This window comes from Panthera uncia, chromosome D2 (genome assembly GCF_023721935.1).
Source record: "Panthera uncia isolate 11264 chromosome D2, Puncia_PCG_1.0, whole genome shotgun sequence".
Classification (NCBI taxonomy): domain Eukaryota; kingdom Metazoa; phylum Chordata; class Mammalia; order Carnivora; family Felidae; genus Panthera; species Panthera uncia.
Window position 1 is genome coordinate 16,947,578 of NC_064818.1, and position 20,313 is coordinate 16,967,890.

General features: G+C 50.1%; 1 protein-coding gene across 1 annotated transcript in view; it reads right to left on the bottom strand.

Moving 5' to 3' along the window:
- Nucleotides 1–17,193, bottom strand: part of CAPN9 (calpain 9) — a 40,733-nt gene extending 23,540 nt beyond the window's left edge. The window contains exons 1-6 of the mRNA XM_049645984.1: nucleotides 16,855–17,193; nucleotides 14,109–14,178; nucleotides 9,867–9,985; nucleotides 8,266–8,399; nucleotides 3,786–3,954; nucleotides 2,812–2,895 (exon numbers count right to left, since the gene is read on the bottom strand). Coding sequence (XP_049501941.1) covers nucleotides 2,812–2,895; nucleotides 3,786–3,954; nucleotides 8,266–8,399; nucleotides 9,867–9,985; nucleotides 14,109–14,178; nucleotides 16,855–17,193 — 915 coding nt within the window. The remainder of the gene's footprint in view (nucleotides 1–2,811; nucleotides 2,896–3,785; nucleotides 3,955–8,265; nucleotides 8,400–9,866; nucleotides 9,986–14,108; nucleotides 14,179–16,854) is intronic.
- Nucleotides 17,194–20,313: the final 3,120 nt, after the last annotated feature.

Below are 20,313 nucleotides of genomic sequence, written 5' to 3' on the forward strand. Positions count from 1 at the left end.
CTGGGGAGGGGCAGAGAGAGAGGGAGAGAGAGAATCCCAAGCAGGCTCTGTACTGTCAGCACAGACTGTGAGATCATGACCTGAGCCAAGATCAAGAGTTGGGCACTTAACCAACTCAGCCACCCAGGTACCCCTCATCTATCTATATCTTATTGGTTCTGTTTCTCTAGAGAACTATGACCAGTACAAGACTGGTAGAATTAGGGTAGAAAAAAAAGAAAAAACAAAGCCCAGGCTCCCACACCAGCTAAACAGGGTTGTTACTCTGGTGGAATCACATGTTTCTCTCTCTCTCTCTCTCTCTCTCTCTCTCTCTCTCTCCCTCCTCTCTCCTATTTTGCTCTTTTGAATTCCAGCTGTCTCTCATCCTTTAGATGAGACATCCTCAAAAATATCTGAAAGTGTGGTTTAGACTGTGATGCCCTGAGGGTTGCTTCAAGATTCACAAATCAATCAGTAGGATACACCACATTAATAAAAGAAAGTATAAGAAATAAGAACCATATGATCCTGTCAATAGATGCAAAAAAAGCACTTGCAAAACACAGCATCCATTCTTGATAAAAACCCTCAACAAAGTAGGGATAGATGGAACACATCTCAACATCATAAAGGCCACATATGAAAGACCCACAGCTAATATCATCCTCAATGGGGAAAAGTTGAAAGCCTTTCCCCTACGGTCAGGAACAAGACAAGGATGTCCACTCTCACTGTTACTATTTAACGTAGTTCTGGAAGTCTTAACCAGTCTTAACCAGGCAACCAGCCAACAGAAAGAAATAAAAGGCATCCAAATCGGCATGGAAGAAATCAAACTTTCATTATTTGCAGACAACATGATACTCTACGTAGAAAGCCTGAAAGACTCCACCAAAAAAATCGCTAGAACTCATACATGAATTCAGCAGTTGCACGATATAAAATCAACTACAGAAATGTGTCGCATTTCTATACACCACTAATGAAGCAGCAGAAAAAGAAATCAAGGAATCAATCCCAATTCCAGTTGCACCAAAACCAGTAAGATACCTAGGAATCCACCCAACGAAAGGGGCAAAAGATCTTTACTCTGAAAACTACAGAAGACTTATGCAAGAAATTGAAGAGGACGCAAAGACATGGAAAAGTATTCCATGTCTTTGTAGACATTTGAATGTGTAGAACAGAACAGGGAGTATTCCATGCTCATGGATTAGAAAAACAAATTGTTAACATGTCAATACTACCCAAAATAAATACTACACATTTAATGCGATCCCTATCAAAATACCACCAGCATTTTTTTGCAGCGCTAGAATAAACGATCCTAAAATTTGCACGGAACCACAAAGACCCCTGAAAAAGAAAACCATCCTGAAAAAGAAAAAAAAAAAAACCTGGAGGCATCATCAGGGAAATACAAATCAAAACCACAATGAGACGTCACCTCACACTTGTCAGAGTGGCTAAAATTAACCACGCAAGAAACAACAGGTGTTGGTGAGGAGGCGGAGAAACGGGAACCCTCTTGCGCTGTTGGTGGGAAGCAAACCAGAGCGGCCACCCTGGGAAACAGTATGGAGGTTCCTCGAAAAAGTGAAAATAGAACTGCCATATGATCCAGCAATTGCACTATTAGGTATTTAACCAAAGGATAGAAAAATACAGATTGGAAGGTGTACATGCACCCCAATGTTTACAGCAGCGCTATCAACAATAGCCAAACTATGGAGAGAGCCCAAATGCCCATTGGCTGATGAATGGATAAAGAAGATGTGATATATATAATGGAATATTATTCAGTCATCAAAAAGAAGGAAATCTTGTCATGTGCAACGACGTGGAGCTAGAGTGTATTATACTAAGTGAAATAGGTCACTCGGAGAAAGTCAAATACTATATGAGTTCGCTCATATGTGGAATTTAAGAAACAAAACATGAAAATATGGGAGGGGTACTCTTAACGAGATCACACTCTTAACGGCAGAGAACAAGCTGAGGGTTGATGGAGGGAGGGAGGGAGGGAGGGAGGGAGGGAGGGAGGGGATGGGCCAGATGGGTGAGGGATATTAAGGAGGGCACTTGTGATGAGCGCTGGGTGTCGTATGTAAGTGAGGAATCACCGCATTCGACTCCTGAAACCCATATTGCACGGTATGTTAACTAAAATTTAAATTAAAAACAGAAAAAATAAAATAAAATGTAAAACCCTCGAAGTCATTGGCAGTCGGATACATACAAATTAAAACAATGATGCAAGATCACCTCATACCCGTTTGTTTGGCAAAATGCAAAGACCGGCTGTTGGCAGAAATTCGAGGAGGGGACAATTTGACACGTGTACTGGTGGAATCGCAGCGTGTTGCTACCATTCTGGAGAGTAATCTGGCACTATTTAGGCAATTAAGTACATGCCTCAGATCCTGCAGTCCCACCTCTGGGCATGCATCCTCCAAAACGTTTTGCCTAAGTGTCTGAGGAACCATGTTAAAAAGAAAAAATATAGGGGCGCCTGGGTGGCTCAGTCGGTGAAGCGGCCGACTTCGGCTCAGGTCATGATCTCACGGTCTGTGAGTTCGAGCCCCGCGTCGGGCTCTGGGCTGACAGCTCAGAGCCTGAAGCCTGTTTCAGATTCTGTGTCTCCCTCTCTCTGACCCTCCCCTGTTCATGCTCTGTCTCTCCCTGTCTCAAAAATAAATAAAATGTTAAAAAAAAATTAAAAAAAAAAAAAATATATATATATATAATGTGACACACTAAATAAGTACAAGGGACTAGCACGACCGAGGCTATTCCTATACCCTGTCCACAGGGATTCACATCGCCTACCTGGTCAATTCCTGTCACACTGTAGGCATGGCCCTTAATGAGACCAAAAGGTGTCCGGGCTTCAGACTCTGTAGCATTTCGGATCTGGAACACAAAAAGAGCACCGCTGGACCCATTGGGGACCTTAACCCTTCCCTCTCTGCCCAGACCGAGCTCCAGGCCGGGGCTGGCCCCTTCGAGCCACGTGCCTGAAGCATAGCCTCGCGCCAGGGTGAGGAGACCCTGAACCCCGCGACAAGTTCACTTTTTGTGCCCAAACAGAGCAACTTGACCGCCCCCATCATGCAGCACGGCACAAGATAGAAGTAAGATCCCATACACCCAAGAGAGGATAGCCGGCATTTAACAGTAGACAACCCTATGTCACACGCCTGAAAGCACAGACGAAATGGATAATTTAGTAGCAAAGAACACATTCCCAAGGTCGACCCAAGAGGAGACAGAAAGCTTGAACAGGACTCTAACAACTAGCTGGGATAAAATTATATGTGTGTGTGTTTGCACGCATGAAGACATTGAGAGTCCTCTCTACAGATACGAATTTTTTAATGATATACGAAGCAAAAAAAAAAAAAAAAAAATTCAGGCAAGTATAAAGTAAGATTCCATTTAGTAAAACCAAACTAAACTTCTGCTGTGGTTGTGTATGTATGCGCATGCCTGTGTGTACAAAGAAGAGCGAGGCGTGAAGGGCACACACCCGGTGTCACAGGGCTGGGACTTGGGGAGGGAGATAGGGATTTGCCTTTATAGATCGCACGATTGTCCCACTGGCTACAGTAAGTACACCCCAACTTTGTAATTTGGAAAACATGAAATTAAAACCTCTGTTTTAATGAAAATAAATAAACATTGACACCACCCTCCCACTGCCTGAAAGTTATGTTCTTCCTCACACGAGGCCAGGGCAGCTGGCCCAGATCCCCAGCCCCAGGACAGGGGCGGGCATGTGAACAAGCCAGTGAACGACTTACATCAATGGAGCAGCCCACGAAAGAGCCCCTCTTCAAGGCCTTCTCCAGAATCTCATAGAAGTTCTCTGGAGCCTCTTTAGTTGCAAAGGTCTCTGCTACACCCCCGGTGAAGTCTTCCATGGCCTCGATGGCGCTGCCTCCCTTCAGAGCCTCATAGCTACCGCTCAGCCTGCAAGGGCGGCAAGGAAGCACGGACACCGTTGCAGGGAACCAGGAAGACCACCAGGTGGCGCCCCTCGGCCAAAGATTTTCTAACTTGTAGGGACCGTCGTTCAGGGCCTTGCCCTGGCTGGGTGGTGCGGAAGGAAGATGGGAAGCAGGCATAGGGCTTTCCCTGGAGCTCCAAGGATCCAGGCTTTCTGTGAGACAAGCAGTTGGCTGTGGTGGTAAAGGGCGTGGACTCTGGTCCCTGACCGGCTGCAGGTTCAAGGGCTGGATCCACAATGTACAAGCTGAGCGCTCTGGGGACACCTCCCTTACCCAATGCTTCAGTTTCCTCATTTGCAGAATGGGAGTGATGGGTGGTGTATGCTCCCTCCTGGGACTGCTGTGAGGTTTAAATGAGTCTCTCTCTCTCTCTCTCTCTCTCTCTCTCCTCCCCTCTCTCCCTCCCTCCTTCTCTCTCATCTTACACAGAACAGGGCTTGACCATGAAGGTGTCAGCTATATGTAGACCTGAGACAAAGTTGAAGATCTTTTTCTTCCTTTCTGGTCTTGCATAATCCCAACCTTTTTTCTCATAGTTGTATTTTTTATTAATATAAGTTTTATTAATATAAATTCATATCAGGTAAAGCCCTATGCCTGCTTATATATTATATATAAATTTATATTAATATTATTATATTAAATTCTATTAATATTAGTTGTATTTTTATTAATATTATTAATATAATAACTTATATTCATATAAGTTAATATAATATAATATAATTAATATACGTGCACACACACACATACACACACATATAGGCATCCTGCTTGAATTTTAAAACAAACTTTCCCATTTAGAACAGTTTCAGATTTAAGGAAAAAATTGTACATAGTACAGAAAGTTCCCATCTCCCCCCCGCCCGCAATTTCCCCTAGTGTTAACATCTTACGTTAGTGTGGTGTACTTGTTCCCGGTGACTGAACCCATATATTGTTATTATTAAGGTCCTTACTTTCTTCTTATGTCTTTAGTTTTTACCTAATATCCTTCTTCTGTTCCAAGAACAGGATATCCCATCCAAGATATCACATCACACTTAGTCCTCATGTCTCCTTGGCTGTGACAGTGTCTCGGACTTTCCCTGCTTTCTATGACCTTGACAATTACGAGGAATACTGTCGGGTGTTTTGTAGAATCTCTCTCAATTAGGATCTGTCTGTTGTTTATCTATTGGTTAGACCGGGGTTATGGGTTTGGGGGAGGGAGACCACAGAAGTAAGGTGTCCTTCTCATCACGTCACATCCAGGGCCCAGATGTCACCATGACTTATCGCTGCCCATGGTGCCTTGACCACCTGGGTGAGGTCATGCCTGTTAGGTTTCCCCACTAGATAGTTACTCTCTCTCCCCCTGTCCACGCCGTCCCCTTTGGAAGGATGTCATTACGTGCAGCTAAGGAGCAGGGAGTTTTGCTCAACCTTAGATGACTTGCAATTCTTCTACAGGGTAGATTTATTCTTTTCTCCGATTTATGTATTCAGTCATTTGTTTATATCAGAATGGACTCATGGGTATTTGCTTCGTACTCTGGCTTATAATCCAATACAACTTTACTTATTTTGTTCCTCACACTGTTCTAGGTTTGGCTATTTTCAGCTTCTCCAGCTGGCTCCTGGGTCCCTTTGACATAACCCCATCAGTGTGTGTGTGCGTGTGTGTGTGCGTGTGTGTCTAAAACATGTTCTCACTCCTTACTACTGCAAGATGCTCTAGGCTCGTCTTATGAATTTCCCACCCCTGTCCTACAATCAGCCTTATCTCCACGGAGCCTTGGTTCCTTTCATTGGAAAATGGTATTTAGAGACCAAGACCCGAGAAGTAGGAGTGCTTGTTGCTGTGGGGCTGCCATTGTTTCTAGGCCATCTCTGCTGACAAAGCGGGGAAATAATGTATATACACTGACCCTGTATATATACATATATCTTTATGAAACCATCTCTTTTAAACAAGACGTGAGTTCAGCCTGAGTCGCCAGTCCTAACCCATGACAACATGCATTATTCCAGCCTCCTCCCCTTGCTTCTTTGTAACCTCCTCTCTAACTGTGAAGAACCTAGCTCGACCACCTGCCTTAATTGTTCAATTCACAATTATATACATGTATCATATATTATATATGAAACATATATATTACAAAACATATATATGATACATGTATATATGCATAATATATGTATTATATATATACACACATATATAGCACATATATCATACACACACACACACAATTATAAATGTATAATGGTATCAGAATGTTGTCCTGTGCCCCATGAGAAACAACTTTATCAGCCCAAGTAGAATGCTCGTGTACAATTCCTCTTGCCGTTAATCTTACAGACCCCACTCATCTCCACCATTACTCAGGTTATCTCCCTTTTCTCCTACCCTCCAGTGAGTTTGTTTCATAAATTTGTGATATAGTTAAATGAAATGCATAGCCTGCATTTCATCCTGGGATTCTTCATCCTTCTCGATGATTTTTAAATCTTCTTGTATTAAGCTTCATTGTTTGTGCCGTAAAGGGTTATGGGTTTGGTAAATGAATGGCATCATGTATTTACTATTACAGTATCCTACAGAATAGTCTCGCCACCCTAAGAAAAGATCCTTTGTGCTCCACATATTCATCCCTACTCCTCTCTGTCCCTCCCCCTGAACTCCTGGCAACCACTGATCTTTTTTTTTTTTTTTTTTTTTTAATTTTTTTTTTTCAACGTTTATTTATTTTTGGGACAGAGAGAGACAGAGCATGAACGGGGGAGGGACAGAGAGAGAGGGAGACACAGAATCGGAAACAGGCTCCAGGCTCCGAGCCATCAGCCCAGAGCCTGATGCGGGGCTCGAACTCACGGACCGCGAGATCGTGACCTGGCTGAAGTCGGACGCTTAACCGACTGCGCCACCCAGGCGCCCCCACTGATCTTTTTATTGTCTCCATAACTTTGCCTTTTCCAGAATGTCATACAGTTGGAATCATACAATATGTCGTGTGTTCAGATTGGCTTCTTTCACTCTGCAATATGCGTTTAAGATTCATCCATTTCTTTTCATGACTTGATAGCTCATTTTTTTAAATCACTAAATAATGCTTCATTGCCTGAAAGTACCACATTTATTTACCCATTCATCTTGAAGGACACCTTGGCTGCTTCCAGTCTTTGACAATTGCGAATAATGGGGCTAAAAACATTTGTGTTCAGGTTTTGTGTGGACCTAAGTTTGTATCCAAGTCATTTGGGTAGAAATGACTTTTTACCCGACTCACCTACCAAGAAATGTGACTGATGATTCATTAGGTAAGAGTGTGTTTAGTTTTGTAAGAAACTGCCAACTTGTCTTCCAAAATGGATGACCCATTTGGGCCACCATGGCTCCCCCCATGGCCATTCATTGGCTCCTCCCACCAATGAATGAGAGTTCCTCTTGCCCACATCTTTGTCAGAAATTGATGCTGTACGTGTGTGGTGGTATTTCGCGATTGTTTGTAATTTACAGTTTCCCAGTGACAAATGATGTTGAGCATCTTTCCATGTGTTTATTTGCCCCTTGTCCATGTTTTTGGTGAGGTGTATCCCAATCATCTTGGGCCTCTTCTAATGACCAAAAACTAAACACAGATTTTCTTTTTTAGGAAACTTATTCTTCACTCTTTGAGTGAATACCCTTCATATTCCACTGACTCCTACCAGCTGGAATTCTTGACCCAAAGCCTTTTCCAGGGCTGCTGGGGGAGGATTTCCCTGTGCTGGGCTCACCGAGAAGGAAGCTATGCCCACCCAGCCCTGGAAAGCACAGGCTGTGGCCCCTGGAGGTGACGGTTGCACAATAATGTGAATGCACTGAATGTCATGGCACTGTATACTGAAAAAGGATTAAAATGGTAAATTTTACCACAGCCCAGATGTTTGAGCTGTAACAGTGCTCAGTGGGAAGTCGGGAGAGCCAAGATCTGTCAACACATCCAGAGTTTCTTCCACCTCCCCTCCCAGCTCTTCGGAAGGCCAGATTCGTGACACAGGGAGAGAAGAGGGACGTGTGTCACCACTCTGCCCAAGAATGGACACAGCTAAGCCATGACAGGAAAACTATCCACACTTTCCTTTTCCACCTCCGAGCCTGACCAAGCCCCTAGAAGGTTGGCCACACGGGGCCACACCTGTGAACTCTGTGTCCCTGGTCATTGAAGCTCTCTGAAAAGGCTCTGGGGATAGAGACCACTTCTTGGACCTGCCTGGCCCTTGGCCTGGCCCTGCAGGGGGCACTCACTTGGCATAGGCTTTTTCCAGCAGGGCACTCCAGAACTCTCTGTGGTTGGCCGAGTGGAGGAAGATCAGGCGGTCCCTGAAGGTGGGCAGTCGGTCATCGATGACCACATCCAGCCATTCGCTGTGCTGCCAGAACTGTTGGCCGGATGGAGATGGAAACCATGGGGGTGAGGCACAGGGGAGGTCCAGCCCCATCTGTAAAGGCTTGGCTCTTTCTCCCACCCCGGGTTCCCTTGGCACTTCCTCCCTCCGACCAAACCTCCCTTAGGGTCTTGAGGAAACTCACACGTGGGTTCCATGATGGGTCCCCTGGACTTTGTCCACCAAGCATCCCACCCCACCGCTGGCAGCGGATTGGAGACCCAGTGTCGACCCATCAAAGCCAGGGTCACACGTGGACACTGCAGGGTGGGCCGAGTTAGCTCCTCTCTCCCGAGCGAAGGGGGTCGTGTGGGGTTTGCTCCGCTCCTGCGCAGCTCGCATCTCCATGTCCCTCTCTCCACCAATCGCAGGTTGTCTTGGATGTCCCTGCCTCTTGAGTTGCCTCCTTGCCCGGGGGCGGAAACTCTATAACTGATCTCTTTTGGCCATTCACACGCAGAGAGAGGCTGTGGTGGGGCGCACTCGTGCCACGTGTGCCGACACCAGGTGAGCGTGCGTGCACCCGTATGTACGCGCGCATGCGTTGTATGTTCACACACGTACCTATAAGCGAGTCCAGGTACATGTGTGAGCGCATATGTTCACATACGTGTACGCGTGCATTCGTGTGCATGCATGCACACGTGTGTGAGTGCATCCATGTCAGAACTCAGATTGCCGGCCTTGGGGACGGAGGGGACGGGGCTGGCCCAGGCGTGTCGGGACAGAAATGTGTGCCTGCCCCGTGCTGCTCCCTTCATCGGATCCTTTTAGTTCTGTGAACACCCCACGAGCTCGATATCAGTCCTTGTTTCTCCAGACAGCTTGTGAAGGCCGGGGTCCCTAGGAAATCTGCCTGAGGTCACCCACATAGGCACAGGGATGGGCGGGCATCCGTGGGTGGGCAGCTCTGCACAGGGACTACAGGGAGAGGTGGGGAGAGGACAGGGAACAGAGTGGAAAGAAAACTGCAAACGGATTCCCAGGCAGGCCGTGCCCACGTGAGGCTCTGCGCGGGTCCCACGGGGGCGACGCGTGTCCTGCCAGGACCCCAGCAGGTGACGTCTCAGTGCTTCTCTCTGTTTCTATTTCTTACCCTCACACACGTTTCCAAATCTGTGTTTCATCAATAAGGAGAATCTCTTGGTTTGAGAAAAATATGAGAAATAATCCACTCCCTGAGAGGTATAAGGTTTTAGGCCATTTACGCTGAACGCACAAGATATTCCAAAGACGAAAACTTGTAGCGTGGGCCTGCAGACTTGCCAAAGTTCTGGATATATTCCGAACGCGGTCCTTCGAGTGCGTTTAGACGTTAGCCCTTGACAAAGCCCAGTTTGGGGTGCGGCTTTCCCACAGATGGGGGCGCATTCCTCCCGGGATTACCAAGCAGCTGAAGAGGCGGGTGGTGTCACATTGGACCCCAAAGACCTAGCTCTACCGGCCAAGGCCCCCTCTTACCTGGAAGTGGAATATCCCGGCATAACCGGGTCCAAAGCTTTGGTCCTGGGGGACGACTCGAACCAGAGCTTTTTCATTCAGCGTCAGGGAGGCGATGGCAGCTAATAGCCAGCAGTCGCCTGCGAAATGAAGGCCATAAATCACAGTGTTCATCGCCCAGTTCACAGTAAATTGGGAAACTCTACGCCAGAAGCAGAAGTGGGGGCGTTCCAGATGTGGCCGCGTCTTTTCCGCGTTTAAGGAAACGGACAGAATACCACCAAAGACCTCTGCTCCCCACCAACCCCCCCCCCCCCCCCGCCACCTTCTGCCTCCCTTCCTGGCTCTTCCCTTGCCCGGTTTATCACGCACAGCTGTTGTCGGCTGGCCAGCGTTATAGGATACGCTCACTTGGGTTTCAGACATATGCTCCATTATGCATCAGCTCTGTGCAGTTCCAGAGACTTCCCCTCCAGAGGGCGAAGCCTCCATATGTCCGTGTCAGCGTGCGCTGGGTAAATAGGCAATTCATAAGCGCAGCCCAGGAAATTGGGGGGCCCTCAGAAATAGCCCTTGCAAGTGCCTGGGGAGTATATTTACGGCACCGAGGCCTCCCCACAGCCCAGACTCAGTGTAGTTAGAGATCGCAGTAGCTCCAATTATTATTATTTTTTAACTTTTTAAAAAATGTTTATTTATGAGAGAGGCAGAGACAGAATGCGAGTGGGTTAGGGGCAGAGCGAGAGGGAGACGCGGGATCCGAAGCAGGCTCCAGACTCTGAGCTGTCAGCCCAGAGCCCAACGCGGGGCTTGAACTCACGAGCTGCGAGATCACCACCTGGGCCGAAGTCGGACGCTCAGCCGACTGAGCCACCCAGGCGCGCCTCCAATTATTTTTCATTGTCAAGGTTTGCTGACTGATCTACGGATTTCTGCAGCGATGTCTTCATGATAACACACATCTAGAGGACAACTGCAAGGTGCAGTCAGATCTCAGACCATAGTGATCTGCGCTGTACCAGACGGACGCAGCCACTTGCCCGCGTTGAGAATGGAATGAGCCCCTCTCTTCATTGCTGCTTGGGAACTAGGGGTGAGCAGATATTTGGAAGTATCCATTTAACCAACAGGAACCCCTCTGTTTTCTCCCAGATCTATCTGTTTGCCATAGATACCACCACCGTCGTTGGAATTCAAGACCCCATTGCCCTCAGCCGGGTTTCCCCGGGGCTCACATTTCTGGAAAAGACCATATACCCCATGACCCCTTTCTGATTGTTGTGCACAGGCAGGAGAGACTCACAGAAGGCCTAGCATCATGGAAACGACTCCCAGAGTCGCTCTGCTTCTGGCTTTCCCTAGGGTGTCCCCCAGGGGGCACAGGCCACAGGTTTCGAATGCCTCAGCCGCTCTTTGGCAGCCTGGGGTCCGGCCTTGGGGAGATGGTAATGAGAAAGGACACAGGATCACTTGTTCAGCAAGGTTCACTGAGTGCCTCCTGGGAGGCGGTCCCTGCTTTCAGCTCTGGGGTCTGATGGAGGGGCCCCTGCTGTGGGGCTGACCTCCTCCCCACTCTTCTCCAAGTTATGGCTTTGCCTGGTGCAGGAAAATGCCTTTCTTTTCCTGAGAGTGTGGCAGATCGTGTCTCTTCAGCCAGGAATGCCCTGAGCGTTTGAAGGAGGAGATTCAGAAGCCGGGGCTATTCACACAACTTAAACCAAAGGGGAAGACTCAAGAGCAGAGCAATATTGCTTTATCTCTGCTGGGCCCATACGGATGCAGGGTATTGCTTATCCCAGCGCTATGCCCAGAATAAGGGTACCCTCTCAAGGTCAGTTTGTTGGGCAGCCGGATGAACAGACAATAGCAGGCAGGGGGCCGCCAACCGAGAGACGTGGGAGATGGTGATGTTCTAGCTTTTATTTTGGGTGGCAGACTCACAGCTGTTCATTTTATTGTTAGCCCTCGTTGTGCACACATATGTACAGTATTTGGAAATAATAAAAGTGTCATAAAAGTGCACACATATGCACAGTATTTGGAAATAATAAAATTGTTATAAAGTACTAGTTACAGAGGCACCTGGGTGGCTCAGTTAAGCATCTGACTTCAGCTCAGGTCATGATCTCGCGGTCTGTGAGTTTGAGCCCTGCGTCGGGGTCTGTGCTGATGGCTCAGAGCCTGGAGCCTGCTTTGGATTCTGTGTGTCTCTCTCTCTCTGCCCCTCCCCCCTCATTCTCTCTCTCTCTCTCTCTCTCTCTCTCAAAAATATAAACACTAAAAAAATAAAGAAAACAAAATAATAGTTACAATCAACACCAGCTAAGGTTAAATATGCAGTTGTAATTCCAAATGGGTGTTTGCACTCCTGTGACAAACCAAAACTTTGAAACACAAAGAAGCCTGTACAATGACTTTCTAAGCGAGGGGGCAGTGAAGGGAGATAGAGGAAGAGTTTGGGGGTGAGATGAGAGAGAAGATGAGGAAGGGACAGACAGAGTCTCCCGGAGAAGGCTTACCCTCAACAAGTGAAGACCAATCTGAATGTAAATAGTTTCGGAAGGTCAAAGTTCTAGCTAGGCTGTCTAATTCTATCATCTATGTACAGTTGACCTTTGAACAACATGGGGTAAGGGGCACCGATCCCTGGCACAACTGGGAATCCATGTATAACTTCTGGCTCCCCCTAAAATTAACAACCGGTAGCCTACTGTTGACTGAAGGCCTTAGTGATAAGTCGATTAACACATATTTTGAATGTTATATGTATCCTGTACTGCACGCCTACAATAAAGTAAGCCGGAGGGGCGCCTGGGTGGCTTGGTCGCTTATGCGTCCGACTTCGGCTCAGGTCATGATCTCACGGGTCATGGGTTCGAGCCCCACGTCGGGCTCTGTGCTGACAGCTCGGAGCTTGGAGCTTGTGTCTCCCTCTCTCTTTCTGCCTCTCCCCAGCTCGTGCTCTGTCTCTCTGAAATGTTAAGTGTAAACATTAAAAAAATTTTTAAGGTAGAAAAAAGAAAATGTTAGTAAGAAAATCATGAGGAAGAGAAAATCCATTGGCAGTACAATACTATATTTATACAAAAAAAAATCCATGGGTAAGTGGACTCATGTTGTATCATTGTATCTCTCTTTGTATCTATCATCTATGTATCTATGTATCTATCATCTATGTATCTTCTATCTATCTTCATCATCATCATCATCTATGTATCTTATCTATCATCTATCTATGTATCTTCTATGTATCTATGTATCTATGTATCTATCTATCTATCATCTATGTATCTTCTATGTATCTATGTATCATCTATCTATTATCTATCTGTGTATCTTCTATCTATCTATCTATCTATCGTCTATGTATCTTCTATCAATCAATCAATCTATCTATCTATCTATCAATCTATCTACCAACTAACATCCCTCTAGGTTTGTGACTCTGGGTTCAATGTTTGGGTAGCTGGGTCATTGAGCATGGTCAGCTGTGAATCCGGGCCTCATAAGCTTACAGCTCCACTGGTATTTTTTTTTTTTTAGAAGGTAAAATAGAATAGAATAGAATAGAATATTCTATTAGATAGAATAGAATAAATAGAATAGAATAAAGGTAGACCCAGTCCAATTTTGGACTAAATCCTGAAATGCAAGATCCAATGTAACTGACTGGGGGACACTCTCGGATCAATTGTAGGAAGGAGATTGTGAAGCTCCGGGGTGGGGGAGGGGGGTGCCCCAAAGTCTGAGCCCCTGGGCGGCATAATGGTTAAGAGCAAGTTCAGATCCCGACCGCCCAGCTATCGCTCCTGTGACTCACGTTACTTAGCCTCCCTCAGCTTCGGGTTCTCATTTATAAAATTGGAAGGGTCACTGGGAGGCTGACATGGTGATGAGTTAATGCGAGTATTAGCTGTGTCATGGTGCAGGGAGCCAGACCGGCGTCACCAGGCATCTCTGTTCTCTGTAAACTCCTTGGTCGCGAGCCCCACACCGTAGGCACACCCACCCCCAGGGAACAAGAGTACAAGCCGCCCAGAGTCTTCTGGGCTCCATCTGGGGGCACAGACTGGCAGACTGGGAGGGAGGAGAGGAGGAAGCAGCAGAGGGCAGCAGTGCTGTTCCCCCAAACCCTGTGCCCCTTGGGTTTCCAGGGTCCCGTGCTGCCCTTGTCACGGAGGCAGCTCAGAGGCCCTCTCTTGCTGGCCCCTACGGGTGCTCTGTCCAACCCCCCTCTCTCCATGCCCCATCTCCCCCACTTACCAAGCTCCCCCTGGCAGATATCTGTCCTGGTGGCCCCTCCAAGGATGAATTCTGGGTTTTCCACTATTTCCTGGAAGAACAAAGGCGATACTGAAGTGAGGCCCGCCACGTCCTGGGCCGGTGTGCTTAGAGCAGCTGCAGGGTCTCTCTCCTGGGAGCAGAGGGCTCTTTCCTGTATTTGATTCTTTTCCTACGGAGGGACACCACAAACCTGGGCCTGTCTCTGGGAGACATCCCTCATCCCCTGGGGAGAGGTCCTACCCTCTGCGCGGTCCCTCAGTGCAGTCCTCTGGTCAGACAACTCCTTCCATGCCAGGCTGCAAAGCAGGACCAGGAACCGAAGGTTCTCACTGCCACTCAGGCCCTGGGCTAGGAGTCAGGGGGGCCATGAGTTCGAATCCTGACTCCCTGCTTACGGGCATTACACCTTCTGTGGGCTTCAAATGCCTCATCTTAAAATGGGGTGATACAGGGGCACCTGGGTGGCTCAGTCGGTTAAGCATCCTGCTTCGGCTCAGGTCATGATCTCACGGTCCGTGAGTTCACGCCCCGCGTCGGGCTCTGTGCTGATAGCTCAGAGCCTGGAGCCTGTTTCAGGTTCTGTGTCTCCCTCTCTCTCTGACCCTCCCCTGTTCATGCTCTGTCTCTCTGTCTCAAAAATCCATAAAAACATTAAAAAAAATTTTTTTTAATGGGGTAATACACCACAGACTGGTGTCTAGGATTAAATACAAATTTCCACTCTCCCCACCCAGCTTCTTTCTTTTTTAAAATATGTATTGTGTGTGTATATATATATGCAGTAAAACCTTGGTTTGCGAGCATAATTTGTTCTGGAAACATGCTTGTAATCCAAAGCACTTGTATATCAAACCGGACTTCCCCATAAGAAATCACGGAAACTCAGATGACTCGTTCCACAACCCAAAAATATTCATATAAGAATGATTACAATACTGTGATATTATATAACAAAAGAAGGAAAATGCAAAATATAAAGACAAAAATAAATTAACCTGTACTTCCCTTTGAAAAGCTTCGTGGCTGGTGTGAGGGAGACAAGAGAGAGGAGGGTTATTGTGTAGGACGACTTTCACTATCACTGATGGAATCACGGCTGTTTGTTGGTTCAATGGCATCTTTTTCTTTTTGTGCAACTTTAACAAGGAACCTAGCCAATGACCCAGAATGAAGCAAAGCATTCCTAAGCTCACTCTTGTATGGAAAAACAAAGGACTGTCCCTAGGTGCTTAGAAGCGACAAAAAATACACGAGTCCCAGTTGCGGGAACTTTCCAACATCCTGAAAAATCTCTGATTTCTGCCAAACACCATGGCTTGAGACTGAGCGTTTGAGCATGGGAGATGATCACCCACAATCCTGCGGTGAGAGACAGAGAGACAGAGAGAGAGGGAGAGAGACAGACAGAGAGAACCATTGGCTCAGTTGTAGTCATGTGACGTTGGGCATCACGTACTACTTGTATTGCAAGACATTGCTGGTTTATAAAGTTAAAATTTATTAGAAATGTTTGCTCACCTTGTGGAATACTCACAGAACAAGTTACTTGCAGTCCAAGGTTTTACCATATATATATATATATACACACACACACACACACACATATACACATGCATATACACACTATATAGTGGGAGATATGTGCATATATCTCTCATGTGACTTTACCTCAGTGCATTATATATATTCTATTATATAGTTCACATATTATATTATTGTGTATACATAGTTATTTATACATACACTTATATATACAGAGAGATAAGCATAAAACATTAACAAAAAGGCATTTGAAAGCAATTGTATAAAACTCATATATTCTTTCCAGTTTTCTGGGGCACCAGTCTCCATTCCTGGCACGGACTATGGCAAAGACCAAGACAGAGAAACTCCCTGCCCCCTGCCCAGTGAGGGGGGACAGACCGGAAACAAGCGAGCAGACATACAAGTTCAGGAGCCCTGAGCACCGGGATGGAAAGTGATGGCGTGAGGCGCAGGCTATTTTAGCTGGAACAGTCAGGGAGTGCGTCTCCGAGAAGCAGGCAGTTGAGTAGGGAGTCGGGTGAAGGTCCAGGGAGAGGAAACAACAAATCATGAGACAGAGAGGAAAGTTCTGGCATACAGCAGATGCTTGGTCATTTTAACTGGATCTGAGTGCAGGCTGAGTAAGGGGCTTTCCTGCTTATTTCCAGAAACAGGACTGGAAGGAGAGGTCCTCACCAGTCCCGGGGTGGATGCCTCAGGGGACAGCTCTGCCCTGAAGGGGTTTCCTCAAGCTCCCCGGGACCCTGCTGCTCCTCTGGCCCGTGTCCCAAACAATCACCAGAGGACGGCGATTTCTTTGCGGGGAGGAGGACTTCTTAAGGCAAAGAGCCGAAGTATACAATGATGGTGCTCTCTCTGTAGCCCGCAGGATGCGCCCGCCTGGCACGGTGACGACCCCCAGAACATCTGCCCAGAGAGCGCCGCTTGGCCTCATTTTCCAATATTTCAGGAAACTCGGGCCAGGAGAACTTCTGAACACCGTGCCATGGGTTCGCCAGGCCTAGCAGAGGTCTGAGCAACATCCAGAATGCAGTCCCCTCCAGTCCCGTCCTTAGCTCCAGGCGGGCTGAAGGGGGGGGGGGGGCTGTCACTGGATCACCCTAATCTCCGGAAGGGCAGGAAGGGCAGCACAACGTGGTGGGGGACAGCTCCTCAACCAGGCCGGTGGGGACCCTCTCACACGCGCTGTGTCCCCTCCGTGAGCCCAGTTCCCCAGGGGGTTTGCAGGCGGCTCAGGGCTGGGCCGTGGGAAGGTGAGGTCCCCGCGGTAGCCCTCCCCGATCAGCAGAGGGGCTCGGCGCAGGCCATCTAACCTCTCCAGCCTCTGTTGCGCGACACACAGACCGCCCTCCTCCACCTTGGACATTCGGCGCCAGGTACGGAACGTGTATTGGAGCCCCTGCCCCGAAGGGGCACCCGGGGGCCTCCCACGGCGCTCCCTGCACAGCCAGCCGCCATCAGGGGGCGCTATAGGGCCCCAGCAAGCAGGACCCCCACTGCCGCGGTGGCTCACTCCCATAGTGGATGCAAAATGGACTGAAGCTTGGCAGATTCTGCCCAGCAGGCTGTGGCAGGTGCCGGGCCGCCTGGAGGCCAGATGGGACGTGGGCGACGGGCCCCGCCTGCTCCCTCTCTCGACCGTCCCCTCCCCCGCCTCCCGCCGGCCCCTCCCCCCCCCCCCCCCCCCACTGCACCCCCTACGCCCGCAGCTGCCGCGGCCTCTGGGCTGCATCTTGCAGTCACTTGTTGTCCAGGAGACTTTTATCGAATTGCATCCAAACTGTGGTTTGATGGAGGAAAATACAAAGGGAGAAGCCTCAGAAACTGTCACCAAGTGAACACCCATCAGCCAGCCGGTGTCAAGCCCGGGGGTCCCCGGATGCGCGACCGGGGCAGCGGTCCCTGCCGGGTGCCCGTGAGCGGCGGGGGTCGGGCGGTACGGGCGCCGTCCTGGAGGGTCTGAGGATGCGCATGCCCAAAGAAGGGGCGCCGCGCGGCCAAGTGTTCGATGCCATGTGCCGCGTGACCGCACGTGTTGACGGATGTGAGTTTCACGCGTGTGAAACGTGTGCGACCCGTGTAGGCGTGGGGCACAGATGGCCCGTGCGCACGTCTCAGGCGCGTGCTGGCTCTGTGTGTATCTGGGTGCCCTGCCTGTGTGCCTGGGGTTCGTTCCGGAGGCATGTTTGCTCGGGGCCTGTTTGGTTCACTTGGTACATCATCAGGGGCTCAGCCTCACGCATAGACTTTTCTGTACCAAGTAATCAATTTAAAAGGGGGCAAAGTCACAGTTCTAACAAATTCGGAGAGGCCGGGCCCTATGATTGACAGGGGTGTGCTCCCCAGGGCCGCGGAGGTACGTGGGGACACGGGGTTGGTGGGGGGGGGGCTCTCAGGACAGCCCGCGGTCTCTGGAGGCACAGGGGTAGGGGCCAGCCGCCCGGGTGGGGCAGTCATGGCCCCATGCCACAGTGTACCCAAGCTAGAGGGGTGTGGGCATCTTTACAAGGAGGTGCGGCCGGGGGTTTAGGCTGCGAAGTGAGGGAGGGGATCACATAGAAGAAAGCAGATGGACGCAGGCAGACAGGGAATCGAGGAGAAAAAGGCCAGATGAGACACTTGTGATCTAAGGAAGTCGGGCTGCAGGGGCCCAGGAAGACAGGCCCCTGGTTGACTGCACCGTGGCCCTCCGTGCCCGAGACCCGCCCCTCCCCACTCAGACCCACGGCCCTTTCCAGGCGGCCCCCTGGAGGTGATCTCACCTTCTCCCCAAGCAGACGTGTCACCCCCCCCCTCCACTGCGGGCCCCCAGGTGATCCCCTTCAGTGCACCCTTGCCCTGGGCTCCCTGGAGGGCAAGGCTGGCTGCGGACCGCCCTCTGGCTTCTCTGATTCCGGCCGCTCCTGCGCTCATGCCCAGCCTGCAAAGCACAGCGGTGTTTGACAAGAAGGTGGTGCTGGGGAGGGCACCCCGCCCCACGGTCCTCCTGGGCAGCTCCGCACTTGCAGCCCCAGCAGGCACCACCTAAGTGCAGGGCGGAAATGCAAACGGCACCCCAGCCACACAGGCCTTCTGGAGGGACACTGCTGCCATTTCCATGCTGCCCCCCGGCCCCCGGCCCTGTGCCAGGGACCCTGGACCTCCGTCCAGCAAGAGGAATATCAGTCCTCACCCCCCACCCAGGCCCTTGCTCCCGATTTCACAGAAGTCTGCAAAAGCCCTCGGAGAGGAAGCAGAGAGGTGTGTTTCCGGGAATGAGGACAGAAGGGAAGGTCTGTCTCAGGTGCACGCGAAGTGAAAGGCAGAACAGACTCCGAGATTGAGTCCACAGGAAGGACAGCAACCCAGTCGACCTGAGTTAAGATAAATAAAGACGTCGTTGGGGCCCTCGGCCGAGGGCAGAGGGGCTGGGGTGTGCCGGGGGCTCTGGTCTGTGGGTGGCGGCCTCACCCGTCATTTGGGGCAATCCCAAGGGAGATCGGTAGCGAAGACGACTAGCTCCTAGAGCTGAGCTCTGGGACTCTGGAATCCCTCGGGGGTCCTGGTGGCCCTTGTTCCGCGGGGGCCCGCCTCCGGGAATGGGAACAAAGGCGCTCCCCGCCCTGGCCTGTGCGCATCAAGCTTTCGTGCTGGAGAAAGTCCAGCTCTGGCCAAGAGAAGGGGAGTTGTAGGCAGCGGAATGACAGGTTACGCCAGAGGGTGGAGGGGCAGACTGCGGGGGCAGGGGGCCTCCCGGGCCCGGGAGGTGATGGTGTCTGGGTACAGTGACAGAGGGCAGCGATCTCTTTGACACTTATTTACAGGCCCCTTTCTGCGTGCCCTACACGTTAGCACAGGAATCCTTGCAACAGCCCAGCACGGGAAGCAGCATCATTACCCGCCCCCCCCCCCACTTCTGTGGAAGACAAAAGACCCCCCAGCAGCCGGGAGGGTCTTGTTCCCCCGGTTGGGGGTGCTGAAAAAGCTGCCTCTTCCAAGGTCATGGCTTTCAGGGGTACCGCATCCCGCGACTCATCGGTGAAGGGCACAGACCCAGGTGGGCCGGTCACCCCCACAACAGGCGACTCTGAGAGCCCATCCCAGCTCCAGAGCGCCCCGTGCGGCTGGCCGAGGCCTTCGTGGGGCCCTATCCCAGCCTCCCGGGGCTCCTTCCGCCCACCCCTGCTCGTCTTTCCACAGGTGTTGGCCCCAAGGGCACCCATGATAAACTGACAAATGTCCTGCAGTCACTCTTTGTGTGGGGGTCCACCCAGCGTCTCAGCCCAGCCCTTTCTGTGCTCACCCTGCCCGTGGCGACCCATCCCCACGGGAGCCGCTCCCAGGCCAGTCCCCGCCTGGAGGGAATGACGGCCAGCGGCGCCCGGGCAGAGGTCAAGGCCTGACTAACCAGCACAGCAAATATTGACTCCTCGTGCTGGCGCCCCTGGCGACCATCTCCTCCAGACTGTTGGGGGTGGGGCAGCTCGGACACGGGCTCCCCTCCGGGAAGGCAGATGCGTGGTTCGGGGAGAGAAGCCCTGTGTTCTGAGTGTCCCGTGCATCCCCTTACTGAGCACTTGCTTGCTGAGCGACTGTCCATCCACACCGAGCACCCCGGCTGTGGCCAGAAGCTACGGGCACGTCATGTGCGCCCATGCAG